This window comes from Bemisia tabaci, chromosome 3 (genome assembly GCF_918797505.1).
Source record: "Bemisia tabaci chromosome 3, PGI_BMITA_v3".
NCBI classification, from domain to species: domain Eukaryota; kingdom Metazoa; phylum Arthropoda; class Insecta; order Hemiptera; family Aleyrodidae; genus Bemisia; species Bemisia tabaci.
In genome coordinates, this window is record NC_092795.1 from 17,479,931 (window position 1) to 17,498,315 (window position 18,385).

Here is an 18,385-nt window from a genome sequence, read left to right on the forward strand (position 1 = left end):
AATTTAAAAACAATACAGGAGCAACAACAAAGCAACCATGTAATTACAAAGAATTTTTTTTTTTACATATTTTTGATTTTAGTTTTTATTTCTTTTCTACTCTTTCAGCAGTTAAAAAAATACCGTAAGGCGTTAAAACCTCCTGCATTATTATGAGAGGTAAAATGCAAGTAAAAATTTCTAAAAAAGTCACGAAAAGCCTGCCATATATATTCATGCTTTCTATTGAAATGCCTGGGAAGAAATGTTAAAAAGTCTTTGAAAAAATCCATGGCAGTTCTCCGCGACTTTTACATACATTTTACTTTAAAAAATACTGTGAAAGAGGGTCTCTCTATGTTAACTGACAAGTTTAGAAGTCTTGCTTGGAGGGTGGTTGGAAAGTGCTTTTCACCAGTCACTCAAACTAGGGCAGTCCAGGAATCAAAATCATCGATACACGGCTGGTAAATGCGTTCATGGAGATAGATTCTCGCGTGACTGTGTACAAAATTGAAAATCTCTCTCAAATTTCGCGAAGTCAGAAGCGTGCAGTTGCAAGAGAATTGCTGAATTATACGTCCCGCGGTACGGAAGTACGCCGGTGAATGCGACTAGTTGAGTGTCTCAACGAGGATCATTTGGATTGCATTTTGCAAAAAGGCGAACCACGAGCATTGCAATGCTGCTAAGTTTGTGTAACTTCTTTCGTCTTGGATAACAAACCTGATTATCCATTGACAGTTTCTATTTTGCTCGCTGAAAACTGTGAATCTAATACAAAAATTACCATGTAAATTTCATATTTTTTCATGGTTTCAGTTATTTTACTGCAAAGGATGAATTTGCACAATCTTAGCATCATTGCAATGCTTCTGGTTCCCTCTTGCAAAATGCAATCCATTTCATCGTCAGTCAATTCTTATGGAGTGTCATAGTACGTGTCTCGATTAGATAAATATTTGCGCTACTGCGTATGTTTATTGCCTATGTGTCAAAATTGAAGGCGAACCTCAATTGGACGATTTCTATTCATAGGTATACGCATAGTCTATTGGTTTACTTACAAATTTTATGGAGCGTAGTCAATGAATGCTTTTCGAATGCTTTTAGAACTCGCAAATTCCTCACACATGCAACATCTCCATTAAAATTGTGACGAAATAAACTTCCAATTTTACAATTTTTGTGAACAATTTCATGTCCGACTTCTCCCAAAGACTCGTTCTACTGTGCGACGCAGCTTGGAGGGAAGTTCCTGGACACTTCGTCTTCCTCCACGATCATCTTCTTATAGAAGGAAGGAGGAGTGTTCTCGTAGCATAATCGGCCACTTGCGTAGGTGGCACCTAATTTATACTCATGACGGCCCTGTAATCGATGAGGATCGTATAGTTGTTTCGAGGTGTATGTGAAAAGGTGCCTCGCTTTAAGGCGAGACCGACGCAATTATTATGCATTAAACTGCGACTAACAATAAGAATATCTTCCTTTCGTGTACTTATTTCTCAAGGCCGGCTATACCACCTTTTGGTCAAATTTTACCTCTTGTTAGAGCCAAACTTCAGACGCCATGTTTTGACATTTTCAGGCTTGTGTAATACATTTTCTCGTACGATCCAATTGACTATTTAGATTCCGGTGGGACCTTTTATTACCAGCCATAATTTCTGGTTGAAAAACGGGCTATCAGCCCGCCTGTCAAATTTTAGCCAGCGTTCACACCCGTATGGGAGTTAGCAGAACTGGGTCTTAGACATTTTTATATAAAACAGGGTTGCCAGTCAGGAAAATGTCAGGGAATTTGTAAAAGTCAGGGAAAACCTGGAAATGTCAGGGAAAATGACGAAAATGTCAGGATAAAATCTTTATTTATATTCTAAGAAAGGTTGGACGTTTGACGTTTCGAACAACTTTGCCTGAAAACTATCCCTAATTATGTCATGTTCACCGTCTGGCATATCTTCAATTGTCAGGGAATTTCACAAAAATGTGTCAGAGAAATGTCAGGAAATTTTATCTTCTAAATTCTGTGGCAACCCTGCTAAAAGCATCTTCTTGGTAACACTGCTGTTTTAGATCATTCTGGCTCAGTCACAATCAGTTCATGTCCTAAATCGATAAAACTAAACGATACTTTTGAAGAATCCTTCAACTTTCCATCTAAAATGTTTAGTTTATTTAAAAAATTAACCAGCTATGTCAGTATAAAATGAAGTTTAAAATTTAGTAAGTTTTGTTGAAGTCTACATGCCCCCATTCTATGGTCCATGGTTACGACCAACTATTGATGCATTTCGCGCGCGGGACCGGATTTAAAACGGGGTCATCGCGATTTGTTAGTGGCAAAATTTTTAAACGAGATTTCATGCTTGATGAAAATTCTCGGTCATGCGTTGATGGAGCTCTATTTCTGTCGTTTAGCCAGCAATCGCGACTAAAATGGGTGAGGAACTAGGATGTCTTGAGCACTGTCCGACAATGACGGCAAAAATGACAACATTCCCAGTGTTGCCGGTAATGCTTATAAACAATGCCTCCAACAATTTTCTGAGGGCATTCGCTTTGGCTCTGCTTAACCTATAAGATTGTGCATTTTTCCCGACAATTTGGCTTGGAGAATGGTCTGCGGGGGGATTAAATTTTTAGTGCTTCGAACAATTTGTGTTGAGTCGGATTGAAAAATCAGATTTTGAGATTTCATGTTCTTAAGACCAAGTTACGTGAGTTTTAGTCCATTTTCGTGCCTAATTCGAAGTGAGGGCTAAAGTTGCCGCACATAACGTCGCTTTCCACGTGAGCCTTGTTGTCCACATGACTCCATACTTTTCAGGGCTCAAGTGGAATTTAAGGTGCGCTCTTACGTCAGAGGAGCGATGATAATGCAGGCAGTTAGATTTAGTGAGAGGAGTCATGCCAGTATCATTCAATGTTCGCCTGAGAGGAAATCCTTCGTCATTATAGCGAAATTTTTGGGCATTGGACTGAACCGGTTGCATTGTGGGATGATCATCAAAGTTGATAGACACAGCTATGGACAAAGAAGATAAAGGGAAAATAGATTGATCCTATTGGATGGAAGGAGTGGTTGTTATAGACTAAGAGCGTGAATGACGGACTAACGTTAAGGTTTCTCGTGGATTGCCGTTCAGTCTAGTCTAAATACTTCTTTTACCCATTGCGACCATTACCTCAACGAATAAAATCGCTCCATTCTCCCTTTGTCGTCTTCGTTTGTTGCTTTGTCTATCGATTTCAATTATCAACCTGCTGAACATGTTGCCTATATACATACGAGGGTAGTCCCTTTTGATCACAGAGCTATCTAGGGGGTTTATTGATGGCGTTTTGTCAACATGACGAGAAAAAGAGCCCGCAGCGGGCCGATTCTTGAAGTTGATAGACAAAGCTATAGACAGCGAGGACCCAATGAGTATGTAGCAGAGACAAGACCCTCCTTCAGTATCTCGGCAATGGTGGAAGCTTTTACTTTCGGGACTTCATCATTCTATTGTTGACCTACCTATGGTTGATGTTTAAGAACGTGTTGGCAGTTTCGTTTAGCAAACAAGTTGAAGTTTGGGGAACTTGTTTGGCTCATGACGTCACTCGGAGCTCATTATCCACTATGTAGGCAGGTCAACAGCCGAAATAAGAGTGGTGGCTGTTACTCCCTTATAATTGTCATAAGGAATTGTTGAGTCCCCGAAAGTAAAAGCTTGCACCTGTCGCCAAGAGGCCAGTGGAGGGTCCCTTGTCTCTGGTTTGTAGCGATCCTGTTGGTTAATTTCGGTGCGGTTCTCATAGACTAAGGGAGAAAATTATGGACCAACTAAAGGGTCTCTCGTGAGGTGCCGTTAGTTAGTCTATTACCCACCTCCTTTGTCCATCGCAACCATTCACTTCCACCAATAGGATCCCTCCATACCCCTTGTATCATCTTTGTCTACAGCTTTGTCTATCAATTTCAAGAATCAACCCGCTGATAAGGCTATAATTTGTCCTATCTTTTCGACATATCTGACTGGTGATCTGATACCTCAACCTCTTGTCTTTTGTCGGGTTAGCGCCGGTACGTTGGCCAGTGCTTGAGCCAGGGCCCTGGTCCTGGATGGGTGGACGCCGGACGGGTGTCGGGAGTCTGGGTCGATGCGCTGGAGCCGGAGCTGTACTGGCTCTCGTAGTTGAAACGTCCACGTCCGCATCTCGCTCTTGCCCGATCTCCGACTCCGATCAGTCCAAGACTTGGACGTGGGTGTGGGCGCGCGGCGCGGCGAGCCGGGGCTCTGCAAGTCCGCAGGGTTGCCGTTCTACCCGCGGTGGGCCTTGGGCCCCTCTCAACTCACCATCAGACCCGGTTTCACCACCGCTTGGTACCGTGCAAGACAGCAGAGTTGCCACGCCACAGGGAAAACCGGGAAATGTCAGGGAATTTTAAAAAGTCAGGGAAAATGCAGGGTTGCCATAGTCGGGAAATACCGGGAAATGTAAGGGACTTTAAATAGTCAGGAAAAACCTGGAAATGTCAGGGAAAACGACGAAAATGCTTGGGAAAAATCGCTAAGTCACCTTTATTTGCTTTCTCAGGTGGGTTTCGAACAACAAATTTTGCCTGAAAACTAGTTCTAAGTATGTCTCAATAACAATCTGGCATTTGTTCATTCGTCAGGGAGATTCACCAAAATGTGTCATTGAAATCAGGGAAATTTAATTTTCTAAATTCGGTGGCAACCCTGAAAATGACGAAAATGTTGGGGAAAATTTTCATCTCGCCTTAATTCCCTTTCTAGACTGGGTTTGACATTTCGAACAACACATTTAGTCTGAAAACTATTTCAAATCGTGTCTCTTTAAGCATCTGACATCCCTTCAATTGTCTGGGAATTTTACCAAAATGTGACGGAGCAATCGAGGAATTTTATTTTCTAAATTCTGTGGCAACTCTGACAGGTCCTCAGCTAAAATGTAATGCACCGCGGGTACAATCGATAAATTTCAAAGGATAAGGGCCTTTTTGGCCCCACTTTAGCTCTCATTTTCTAGTTTCTCATCTCGGTTTCTAGGTCTGTCGTCAAGGAATATGTGTGCGGGGAATCATCATTCATCTTTCTTGGACATTAAGTAAAAAATAATTTTTTCAGTTTGCAACCGATTCAACTTTAATCATCGATGTCGGAAGTTAATTTGAAACAGTACTTTTGACTTATTACCTTAAGGCTTTGAAAGATGATTCTCGCATGAGAATTCTGTATTGATTTCCCGAGAGAAAGAAATTTCGATTCGTCGTGATAACAGGCCTTAAATGTTGAAGCGAGGAAGGGTATCGATAAGGCCCAGTTTTGGGCTCACTCTGAATTTCCTCGATTCTACAATTCGTTGCTCATGAATCATGCATTTCATATAAAGCATGAACTTTCAATGAGCCTCAAAGTTTCCCAGGAAATCCGTGTTTTTTTCAAACGAAATTTGGCAGCGTTCGAATGTTAATATGTACAGCGTCCCTCTTTTGGAAGGCAGACTAGTACACTAGCTCGCTGAGGAAAAGCGGAGTGCAAGTGAAGAAAAGGCTTTTGGAGGAAATCGAGTTTAGGCTCGACGCTCGATCACATCGTTGTCTCCCGGAGGAAGGAAAAGGAACGTAACTCCATGCCGAGGTTGCAAAATTGACTCAAACAATCCGATTTTTCGCAAAAATGTGCCTATGCAATTTTTGTCGAAACTCTGTCTGATTTTCGCATAAGATGAGAGGAAAAATCAGTGAAATTTTCAGACAGAAATGTCAAAGATTCTGCTGGCTAAAATGCAAAATGCGAGGGGGATTTTGGCAACGTTGAAATGGGGTTACATTTTTTCGTGAAGGAAACGACGCCATGGCGTCTTATGGACCAGCCGCATGATTAGCCTCGTTTTTCACATGTTTATTCATTTTTTTTTTCTTTTTTAATTTCAGCATAATATTATTCCTCCGACTGCGTAGAGTAAGATCAAAAATAATTTACGGTAAAATCCCATTTTCTCCATAGGGATAACCCATCAGGGACTTAAACATTTTGAAAATCCTTCGAGTACCATAAATCGCGAACAAGTAAAGTACCAACATTTTTTTATAGCTCGGGCAATCGCTTCATATCAGAAGAACAGGATAACCTATCAGGGACTTAAACATTTTGAAAATTCTTCGAGTACCATAAATCGCGGTCAAGTAAAGTACCCACATTTTTTTATGGCTCGGGCAATCGCTTCATATCAGAAGAACAGGATAACCCATCAGGGACTTAAACATTTTGAAAATTCTTCAAGTACCATAAATCGCGGTCAAGTAAAGTACCAAAATGTCTTTATGGCTCGGGTCGGGCAACCGCGCAAATCCGGAAAAGCCATTGGCACAGATAACAGGATTGATTTCGATCTTGAAGAGCTCCAGAGATAAGTAATGGCCTTATTTCAAATAATCCCGCGCTCGAAAATTTGGCTCATCTGCCGCGCTCTTACCGTTACACATTACACACACCCGCGTACGACTTGGCTTCATTTCCGAAACAGCGCAAAAGCACGTAGAGCAAGGAGGGTCTGAGTTATTACAATGTCTCAGATCAAAGTCGTCGGGAATAAACGATTTGGCACTCGTGCGTCTAAAAGCCGGTCGCTTGCCGGCGCGGCGCGGCGCGGCGTCCAACTTGGTTTACATATACAAGCAGAGGAAGACATGCGCCGCACCCGCACCACATTGCGCGTCGAGTGACCCCTTATTTCTCAAATTCCGCTAAACGTACTCATAGATTTTCCGGAAAATATTTTTCGAAGTAACGAAATGTTGGAAAAGTCCTCCTGTTCCTCTTCCTCAGCCTCTTTTTTTCCTCCCTCCTCCTTTTCCTCTTCTTCAGCCTCTTTTTCTACTCCCTCCTCCTCCTTTTCTTTCTCTTCAACCTCTTTTTCTACTCCCTCCTCCTCCTCCTCCTTTTCCTCTTCTTCAGCCTCTTTTTCTACTCCTCCTCCTCTCCTCCTCCTCCTCCTCCTCCTCCTCCTCCTCCTCCTCCTCCTCCTCCTCCTCCTCCTCCTCCTTTTCTTCTTCTTCAGCCTCTTTTTCTATGTACTCCCTCCACCTCCTTTTCCTCTTCCTCAGTCTCTTTTTCTACTCCCTCCTCCTCCTTCTTTTCTTATTCTTCAACCTCTTTTTTACTCCCAACTCCTCCTCCTCCTTTTCCTCTTCTTCAGCCTCTTTTTCTACTCCCTCCTCCTCCTCCTCCTTTTTTTCTTCTTCAGCCTCCTTTTCGACTCCTCCTCCTCCTCCTCCTCCTCCTCCTCCTCCTCCTCCTCCTCCTCCTCCTCCTCCTCCTCCTCCTCCTCCTCCTCCTCCTTTCTTCTTCTTCTTCAGCCTCTTTTTCTACTCCCTCCTCCTCCTTTTCTTCCTCAGCCTCTTCTTGTACTCCCTCCGCCTCCGCCTCCTCCCCCTTCCTCTATTTTTTTACTAACCACCGGGATCGGTTTTTTACTAACCGCCAAAAAATACTCCATTTCGACGATGGACAAATACAACTCCTCAGCGTCGTTATAGTTGCCTAACTTCCAAATGAAGGCGAAAGTGACCCTCAGTTGCTCATTCAAAATCCATTTTGAAACCTGTTTCATCGATGACCCAAGTGCGAAACCACGTTTCTTCGTTTGCAACATTGCAGACTTCCTCTTACACTTTATTTTTTCTTTGGGAAACCAGTAATCGTAATTTCTTTAAAACCCCCTTGATTTTTCTTCAGGACTAGCAAAATATTCTGTAAAAATTTCAAGTTATGAAATTGTCTCGTTTCTCCTCGATAAAGTGAAACAGGAGCGGAGGGTTTGAAACACCGCAACGAAGGTACCTACGCAGTTCCGCACTTTGACCATCGATATCACGAAGGGTTACAGTGCGCCCTCATTCCGACCGCATCGATAAAAATATCTCCCAATGTCGAAATAGTTGCCTAACCGTTCAAAAGCAAGGCGAACCAGGGCCGGATTTGGATTTACTTGCCGCGCATGGGCTGCCTGCATTTTGCCGCCCCCCTCTCATTAGTTTTGAAACATCAATAATTCCATCAAGTGAACGTGCCGGAGGGAAAGGGGTGCATAAGACGCCGCGTTTACTCGTGTTGGACACATGTTTTGCGAAAACCCTGTCAACACTACTAGCAAAAGTTCACGGAACTTGGCGCGAAAGTTAAGTTCCGTAAACCTATCTCTGTGTGGACAAGGCCTTCCATTTATACGAAATGAACGAAAATATTATGAAAGAACTAACATAATAAATGTGGTTTAATAATTTTAACTTCCGCCGCCGCGCCGCGCTGACCGCACTGTGTTTAGCGCAATGCATGAATTATTCCTACTATCTTGTAAGCGCTATGCGTTCCACGCCGACCGCTGCACTGCTGCACGCAGGCACTGTGTTTGACGTAATGCGTGAAGTATTCATGCAGTCTTGTAGGCGCTATGCGTTCCACGCCGACCGCTGCGCTGCTGCACGCAGGCACTGTGTTTGACGTAATGCGTGAAGTATTCATGCAGTCTTGTAGGCGCTATGCGTTCCACGCCGACCGCTGCGCTGCTGCACGCAGGCACTGTGTTTGACGTAATGCGTGAAGTATCCATGCAGTCTTGTAGGCGCTATGCGTTTCGCACCGCCCGCCCGCTGCTGACCGTAGCGACCGTGCCGTCTTTAACGCAATGCGTGAAGTATTCACGCAGTCTTGTAGGCGTCAATATGTGTTAAATGCCGACCCCCGCCGCGCCACCAAGGGTTTCTTCTTTTCATCGCAAATTCTTGTCATCATCGCTCTCTGCACCGCGCCGTTCCAGACCAAATTCCGTGTTTGGTTTCTCTCTTAGTCTTAACTCGACTAATTAAAGGTGCTATCTCTTCTATTACAGAAAGACGACAAAATTAGAGATATAATCTCGGGAAATGAGAGATTGTGTCACTTTTTCTCGTTTGCAATTTTTTTTCTGAATCCGATTTTTCTTTATAGCTACATTAAAAAAAAAAAAATTGCATTTGCCGCCATGGGCCGCGGCCCACAAATCCGACCCTGAGGCGAACTACGTTCTGTCGATCATTTGAATCCTTCGTTGCGTGGTGCGAAGCCCTTAGCGTTTTGCGCCTTCATTTCGACGTGGTAATTAGTCTGATGGTTTAATAAGTGCATCTGATTTGTGTTACAGGCTGTTAGTGGGTGCCCCTTTGGGTCAGAATCTTCAGCCGCGGACGAATCAATCTGGTGCTTTATGGAAGTGCCCAATTACGACAGAACTCAATGACTGCGTCCAAGTCGTCACCGATGGGAAACGAAGTAAGTGTTTCTTTTCTGCTCGTCCGTGTGGTTGGAAATCTTAATAATTTCTTTTCAGAACGCATCGCTGGGAGGAGGATGACCAACTCAGTTTTAGAAATCGTTCACCAAGAAAATAACGAAAGTGAAAGTGAGTGTCGATGGTTTAGTTGTTGAAGAATATTGATTTCATGTATCAGTATAAGAAATGCGTACAAAATCAAAATAATCAATTAAATGAGATGAAGTGTATGCAGTGTTCAAAAGTTTGATTTGCTCGCTCACGAAGCTTTTCATGAACCTCACATTCTAATCCCCACGTGTTGACTGTGAGGTTTCGAAATCCTCAATGATCAATATCCTGATTCCATCAAATTTAATGTAATTTCCCTGCGCGTTCAAGAATGTTCTAAGAGAGTTTCACTCCAAAATTTACAGTGATATTCCTAAAAAAAATTAAGTAAGTAAGAACGAAAACGTTGAAGTGCCTGAATCGAAATATGTTGCCCTGCAGTTTCATTATCGATGTGTACGAGACAAATTGATTACCTACTTCTTTTTTCGCAAATGAATGATAAATATCAATGAAACCTGATACAACAAACCATGTTCCAAGGCATTAAAGCGTTTATTTCAACGGTTCTCAAGTGATTATTAGTGTTGTTTAATCTTTGATGGTCATTTTCCATGAGATTTGGGTCTCAACCGTCGGCAAAATAAAAATAAAAAGGATTTTCCAAAAAAAATTAGATGGCTATCAAAAAAAAAAAAAACTTTAATGGTACGAAGAAAGCCTAATTTTCACCCATCCAAAACGCTTTTACAGTCTGGCCGTTTAATCCTGGAATACCTCGTACACCACAATACACTTTAACGCTTTTATCTCTAGTTTTTCCTCTTCAAGCATTGTCGTTGCACCGATATATTGATGTTGAGGGCAGAAGGATAGGTAGTTGTTGCAGAACTGTCTTTCAGCATTCAGTAGTCGATAATTTTTGGTTGTAGACCTGATTTTCCGAATATTATGTAGGCAAGTGAGTCTCTAGCACTGCAAATATCTTTATTCTCCTTTAGGGGACAAAGATGAGACAAAACATCGGGAATGCACAGTCCTTGTTCATTTTCAATGTTTTGTGTGGAAGGAGCATTTCATGGAGATTTTAATGGTGCTGCTCAACTTAATTTTCTTGAATCCTATAAATATTCAGTTGATTGAAATTTTCTAGAGTACACAAGTCCATTAATGTTGGACAGGAATAAAACAGCAACAACGAGGAACCTTATCGCACTTTTTAGTGTTTCAGCACTATTGTCAATTTATCACTCCCTTTATCACAAAGCAAATCCCACCGGCTTTGATATGGTGAAGATTTATTTTACTTTGTAGACCTTTCCTGACTAATTCGTCGTGAGTAGTTAAACTGGTTTCTGCTAAATAGAATCTAAGTACTTTCGCGAACATTTAACGGTGTAATGGTCTTCCTATTTTGTAGGATGCTCAGCATCACACTTTCTCGTTAAATTTGTCTTAATTTTTGGGTATGGCTAGTCCGATTGTAGTCAAAATGTTTCTAGTGGACGGAAAGTTCTAAAAAACATCATTGAAAGCTCTTAAAATGAACGGCCAATGACAAAACAATCCATGTAACTGGCTCAATGGCTAGGTGTCTCAACGTCTTTGTCAGTAGTTTTGATTTAACTGTATTGTTGAACAGAGAGGGTTTTTCTATTCTTTTTTTTTCTATGTAAGTAAAACAAATCTTCGTAAAAGAGAAATGAGAACATTCTGATTACAGTCGGATTTTAAAATACACACCTTTCACACCTTTAAAATAGTTGTGTTAGTCTTCTATTCACATATTCTAAGCAAATTCTTACTTAATAATTGGGATTCTCTAACTTGTATTTTCCAGTTACTTGGTCATTTGTTCTTATGTATCTCACATTATTTTGTGTGGTCCTACCTCTTCTCAACTGTCATCTTTTTTCAGTGCTTAATCAGTAAGATCTGCATCATGTAATGTAATAATTTTAAAGTTGAGAAACTAAGAAACTATCTTTTGTTGGAAGGATCTCCTTTTGAGAGCTACCTATTCAGTAGAAATAAGGCCCATTGATTGAAATGCCGCTACAGTTACATTTCATAAGTTTACTGGAAGCCAGGCTTCTGTATGTTTAGTTGAATATAGGTACCTAGGCAATATCTTAGAAATTATTTTCGATTCCATTTACTTAGTGGAAAACACTGTAGCATTATATGATGCAGAAATGCAATTTACCATTTTGTTACAGCTCCTTGTCTTTACTAAGAGTTATCAACAAAATTTTTCTAGTCATTCAAGTATGAGTACCAATCTATTGCTTAAACAAACTATTCTCTGTCTATTCGGTACCCTTCCTACAGAAATTCTCCATTCTTAAACTGACAACGAAAGCTTTTGAAAGGTTTCAGTCAAAGATATTCAATCACTTCACCTCTTTGTCTTGACATGTCACGTAAACACCTTACCTGTTGACCATTTCTCTTTGAGCACACAGTGGAAACACCCCACATTATTTGTAAAAAATGAAGGTATACAATTTCCAAGCCTCACTTTACTTTACTCCAACACAACCACTTCCCCTCTTCCTTTTTTTTTTCCAACATCCACCTCTCGCAAATTGTTTGTAATGTCAATGCTTCCATCACGGCTCACCCCAACACAACCACTTTTCAATCTTCAAATTTCGACTCTACCTCATTTACTCTTCTTGATCAAGAAATGACCCTTAATTCAAAAGTGAACATTTTTCTCTTGATTCCACTGTTTAAAAAATGTCATACAAATCCATTCTTTTGAAAGGAAACCAACTCATAACCGCTGCGGAAAATAATCTTTAGTCTAACTTGGCACAAAATAGTAAAGGTAACATAAGCTAACAAACAATTCGTAAATTCAAAATTGGTTTCAAAATACATTACCTATTTTGTTGGTTTTCTACCCCCCCCCCCCCCTCACCTCCACTCCTCCAAAAAAAGAAAAGTAAATCAGAACATTGCGACTTAAAATCATCAAAATTGGGGAGGTAGGTGCCGTTTGTTACTTTTTCCTGGCACTCTCATTTGGTATGCTGTGCTGATGATAGAGCGGTTTTGTTTCTTTCCTCTGTCCCCTCTTCCTCTCCTTTTTTTCTCGCAGTTTCAGTGAAAATGTATCATTTTTCATGATCCAAAGTTTTATCTCTAATGCATTTTACCCTATCTCATCTCACTCAATGAGGAAAATTTTTTAGCCTCTTGGATTATCGTCATTGTGATGAGCTTCACAAAGAAGCACTCTGTACCCTAAAAGCAAATTTTCTTCAAAAGCTTCCAAAAAAAATCCTCCTCTGTCGCTAAGTATTTGAAATTTGAGACACGTTGTTTGAATTACCTCCAACTTTATTTCACTATCAGAGTTTCTGTTTGTAAAACCCGCAACTTTCTAAGTTATTCAACCCTTGCAACAATTTTTTTGACACCTCTGACTTTCGACACTTGACACTTTTTATAATGTTCTTTCAAATGTTAGACAAAATTGAAGAGTACACTACTTTCTCTCTATATTTTTGAATCTTCTTACTCCATATTACAGTAAACAATAACCGTTTCTTTCTAACTAATTGTTTCATTTGTATCTGAATTATTTGTTTATTTCTTTCTTTTTGTTCTTATTTTTAGGCCAGAAAGACGGTCACTTAGACAAATGTAAGTCACTAATCAAATGGTGATGGTATTTTTAAAATACCTGTTGTTCGCTTGTATGGTAAAAATTTAAGTACCTACCCTGGTTTTTTGTCTTGCTTGATGTTTGTCTTGGGTTTATATTACATGTATGTACCTACTGATTTTAATTTATCATGTGGCGGTAGTTCTCTTCTTTCCAAACAAAATGGTTTTCACCTTTTGTGACTTTTGTGATATCAAATTTATTCCCCCTAAAATTTCACAGAAATTTAATATTCTAAAGTATTATATTTTTCTCTATAAAAGGAACTGAACATCTCCTCCTTCAAAATTCTTCTCTCTGCTGAGATGCAAGCATTTGTAGCTATTGTTGCAGGCTTCATCATTTAATTTCATTTCACCAAAATGATCCAGATAAAGTTTTCCACATAAAGCACCAGAGACTGAGTTTCCATTTTTCCTCGAAATTTTATTAACCTAAGAATGAGGATTTACTCATGATCTCGGATTGTGCAGTTATTATCACCTTTGAAATTTGCTGTGACACTATTTCGTTTGGCCGTTCATGGTTTGCTTCTGTGTGTTGTATAATGTTTTAGGTTTTTACGACCAGGAATTTTTATTTTTTATGTTTCTGGTATTTTTTTGACTTTGTTGTAGAATATGCTTATGCTAATTTTTTGTTTTGAAACTGTCACAATTTTGTGTTTGGTTTTTTTTCCCTAAGTATGAGGTTTTGATCATAATATGCATAAAAAAGTGATGAGAATTTACTTCAATAGAGCTCATTGATTCAGTGCTCAGGCTCATCAAGATATATATAGTTTCTTGGGGTTTGCAAGAAGTATTTCTTTTGGGTGTCAATAGTGATAAAGCTTTTGATTTGGTGTGCTTCTTTCTCCTTTGTGGATGAAAGCATTTGATTTGTTATGTCAAGTTTTTCCAAGCATGTACGGCAAATGCAATATTCCTTTGACAAATGGTCATACATTTTTGCCTGTGCATGCCAATTGGACCATGTAATGTGGAGAGAAATCCAAACCAATACCTTTTTCCGTACCATCGTCATCTCCGTCATTCCTTATTCTCTTCAGAATCCTGTATTTTCTCTCGATTTCATAGTACCAATCAAATTTTACTCGCCGTATAATTTACCACACCATGCTTATCCCAGCAGTAAAGATTTTCCTGTATTGTTCCAAAAGAAAAATTGATGTTTTTAAATAGAAAACTTAGAGAACAAGATCATAATATTTTGTTGTGGAGTTTTGTGGCTACTTTCGGACTTCATTGAAGGAGTTCTAAAAGATTGATGAAATAGCTTTCTTTTTGCCCAAGTTTAACTGTATACACCGGCACAAATTTGTATCATGTGTTTCTGTTCAATAATTTTTTAACTTCTGAACACTTGTGAGCTATAGCTAACGTTAAAACAGTTAAATTTTAGCAGTGTTTTTTCCGAATTACTTTACCTCGGACTCTGTCAATCGTTCATATTGGCTCCAGCCGTGTTGAAGTCAAACCCATTTCATGATAGTATCAGAACTGGAAAATCTAGTTGAAGCATAATGCTTCCTGGAATAACAACTCTTAAAGTTCTAGAAACCGCACTGAGTCGCTCTGTACTATTCAGTAACTTTATGTTTTGTTGTACCTTAAAGTGGAATATGGCATGTTGGTTTTTCTCAACATAGCTAACAACACCATCTATCATTCTATCTCAATTTTTCAGCTTCTGTAGTCCCAAGTTCATCACGGCACATAAATCACCATTCCCACTTTCAAAATGGCACTTATTTAACGAAAAATTTTCGACAAATCCAGCACATCATTTTTTAGCCAGCGTCTATTTCAAGGGATCATCTCATTCTGATACATTACAACTTCGTGCCTCTACCAATTATTTTGTCTTGCACTTGCGTGATTGTACATAAAATGCATCTCCATGCAGCATGCACCGTACAGCTTATGAATGTGTACCCAAGCTGCTTTCTCTTAATTCAGCTTTCGCGTCATTGATGCCATACCAATGAAGGGATCTTGATAGCTCAGTTTTATGTATGATCTTTTCAAAGCAACAGTTATGTTTTGCTCGAGTGAATTCGATTTTATATAAATGACGATTTGGAGGCTACATTTTAAAGCTTATCTCTTGAGCTAAAATGCTTAATCCTTAAGATTTTTTAGAGTTCTTAAAGATGCGATCAGTTTGCAGGTTCTTTTGTAAGAAATTTGTCATTCATTGATCCAACTTGGCTAATTTTTTATTTTAATTTTATACTGATTGCAAAAGTTTTGATACAAATACAAATGTCTACCATTTACAGAAAATTGTCTTACTCCTGTTTTAATTTATTACTTTATAATTTATTTTTTTTCTGCATAACTTCTTTTTCTTTACCTCCTATTTCTTAAGATTCCTCTAAATGTTCTATCTTTACAATCAAAGATTCCTACTTCTTAATTCTTAAATACCTTTCTAGCTTCCTACCCATTCTCATATGCCCATTACTGTGCCCTTTTTTCCTCAGAAGTTATTCTGATATATCTACAAAACCAAGTTTTCGCAATTTTCCTTCCCTAAAAAAATTATACTGTACATCCATTGCAATCGTTTTTTCAGTGCAGTAAAAAATTTCCCACTACAAAGCACATTTTATCGCACTATCAAAAGTCCTCAAAGCTTCTTATGATTTTCCTAGAATTTTGCTAAAAAAACATCGTATGATAACATTAATGTGAAAAAGTTAGAATAAATAGTAAAGACGGAAGTTTGAAGAAAGAGTTAAGTGGGAATCAGTTTCACAAAAGCTATTACGGGAGTTCTATATTTCCTCTGCACTTTAATTCATTTAAAGTAAAATTTTTATACTCCCATCTTCTCTCACTCATTCTCTAGAGTTATAATCTTATCAAAAATTAAAATCATATTTGTACCTCCTCAATTTACTTGATTTTTCAACTTGACCACTTTAAGTTTTGTTGCTATCAATTTTCTATGCCCTCTTCTTTATGGGTGTCCAAGTGGTGTCAACTGTACAATTAACTATCATAAATTTATTTTCTCCAGCTATTGATGCAACAAATTTAGAACCACCTTTAGACGATGAAATTAAGGACGGTCAGTGGCTCGGAGTGTCTCTTCAGAGTCAGGGTATCGGTGGGAAAGTTATGGTAAGTTACATAATGTTTTTAATTTTCTAATACTCCTACAATTTATTGCCGAAATAAAATATTCTACATGAATTCAACCAAAAATAAATCCATTCTCATGTGAGAATGTATTATAATTCATGTTAATGAATTCCTAATTAACAGCATGCCATATTCAATCTAAAAATGAATATTATGATTCTTAGCTGATTTAAAACTGATAGTATTTTTTAAAAGAAAGGACATTTCCTCAAAAAAATTTGGAAAAAAATTACCACTCAAATCCTGAAAATGAAGTGTTTTATCGATTTCCTATCAAATGATTTTCTATATTTTTTGAACTTGCCAAGTCCTAAATTTGTGCTCCTAGTATTAAGAGGTTTTCTTCTATGAAAGAAAGAAGAAGAGGAATAAACAGAAACCATACAAATAAATTAATTAATCAGAGGAATAGCGAGACAGGGGATTTTCTCCTGTCAATCCAACTTTGAATCCAAAGGTAAAAGGTGCCAATGATTTCTCAAAATAGTGTAAAAGAATTGAGCTCAGTAAGATGAGTTTTGATTTTTAACTTTTTTAGTTGCCACTGGTGTAACTCTCTTTGGAGTAGTTTTATCAAATTCCTCTCCATAAGGTTTTTGTTTTATGTTTCTACTTGATATATTTTTTCCTCTTTTATTCTCTATTAAACTTTTAAAATGCATTTCTTCACAGGTTTGTGCTCATCGTTATATGAAAAAAGGAGAGGGTTACCGACAAGGCCAGGGTCTTTGCTATACACTGAGCCAACATCTTGAATTTGATGACAGTTGGGAGCCGTGCAAGGGTCGACCAACTGATGGGTAAGTGAAAACTTACATCATTTTTTGCGGAATTCAGTTCAATTAATAATTCATCAGTTTACCTATTGATTTTTTTTTATTAAACTGTTATTTTTACTTAATCAACCTCTTTGAAAAAATCAAGGAAGATTGTAAACCAGAAAAACCAGAACCAAAGTATAGCAGGCTTGAATTTCCTTGCAAATTTCGCACTTATTACTCATATTGGGCCTGTTGCAAACTTTTGCCAGAGTAAAAATAAGAGATGTTTCTACTAGTCAAAGTATCAAAATTCACGATGAGCGCATCGGCAAAGTTTGAAATGATCTGCGGAAGAATTTTGCGTTCTTTTTGAGCTTCCCACTTCAAAAACGATACTACAGCACAGGTGAACATTTCGTTAGAGGTGTCGTTCTATCCAACCCTTGTGCACTAGGATAACACAATATACAATATGACCGATACCAATCCGCCAAAACACATGTGCCTGGACAAATTTCTAAACATTTGTTAACAACCCAACAAGTTTACATTCACGATTTCTTCGTTTTGATGGAGATCCGCTTTGGTTGACCATGTGCTCCCGATTGTGATTTGCACATGAAAGCGTCGGCTATGTTTGGTATTGCTTTTGTGAAAGGGTTGAATGGAACGTCTCCTCTAAGGAAATGTTCACTGTGCTGTAATATCGTTTTTGAAGCAGGAAGCTCAAAATAACGCAAAGTTCTTACGCAGATTGTGAAGTTAGGAGTGCATTTCAAACTTTGCCAATGGGTTCATTTTCATTTTTGAGACATTTACTGATAGAAACAACTCTTATTTTTGCTCTATTAAAAGTTTGCATCAGGCCCATTGTTATTTTGAGAAATATACCTCTAAAAAAGAGAATTAGCTCACTTAATATCTCTATTATTTTTCTTTTCACAGTCTGGAGTATGAGTACTGTCAAGCAGGAACCAGTGCTGTTCTCCTAGAAGATGACACAGCAGTGATTGGCACACCAGGAAGCAGAACATGGCGAGGAACAGTATTCGTGGTCAATGTTTCGGATGATTACTTGCTTCGAGATAAAACATTTTACTATGGACCAATCTCAGATGATACAAGTCCAGTTGAATTGTACAGCTATCTCGGTAAGTGCAATTATCAAAGTTCCCAAACTTCCTTTTCCTCTTAAGTAATTTGGACGTTTTTATACTTAAAGGAACTATGCGCAAGTGGAAAGATGGGGTGTGCTTGTGGAAGCTGGATAAGGAACAATGTGGTCAGTGGATATAGTTCCTTTTGAGAAAATGGAAAAGTGAGATTTGACATTAAATCTAAAGGAACTGAGCGCTAACTTGTGAGCCGTTGGCATGTGACAAGAGCGTTGTGGACAGGGCTCATGAGTTAAAGTTGAGGAAGAGCGAAAATGGGGACAG

The 18,385-nt window shown here is 38.9% G+C and overlaps 1 protein-coding gene across 2 annotated transcripts in view; it reads left to right on the plus strand.

Annotated features, from left to right (window-relative positions):
• The window catches only part of LOC109044285 (integrin alpha-PS1), a 46,831-nt gene that overhangs the window by 10,471 nt on the left and 17,975 nt on the right, over positions 1-18,385 (plus strand). The window contains exons 2-6 of one of the 2 annotated variants that reach the window (XM_019061930.2): positions 9,178-9,305; positions 12,985-13,011; positions 16,061-16,164; positions 16,858-16,985; positions 17,892-18,097. In XM_019061930.2, coding sequence (XP_018917475.1) covers positions 9,178-9,305; positions 12,985-13,011; positions 16,061-16,164; positions 16,858-16,985; positions 17,892-18,097 — 593 coding nt within the window. The remainder of the gene's footprint in view (positions 1-9,177; positions 9,306-12,984; positions 13,012-16,060; positions 16,165-16,857; positions 16,986-17,891; positions 18,098-18,385) is intronic. The other variant, XM_072297944.1, reaches the window with a different exon arrangement.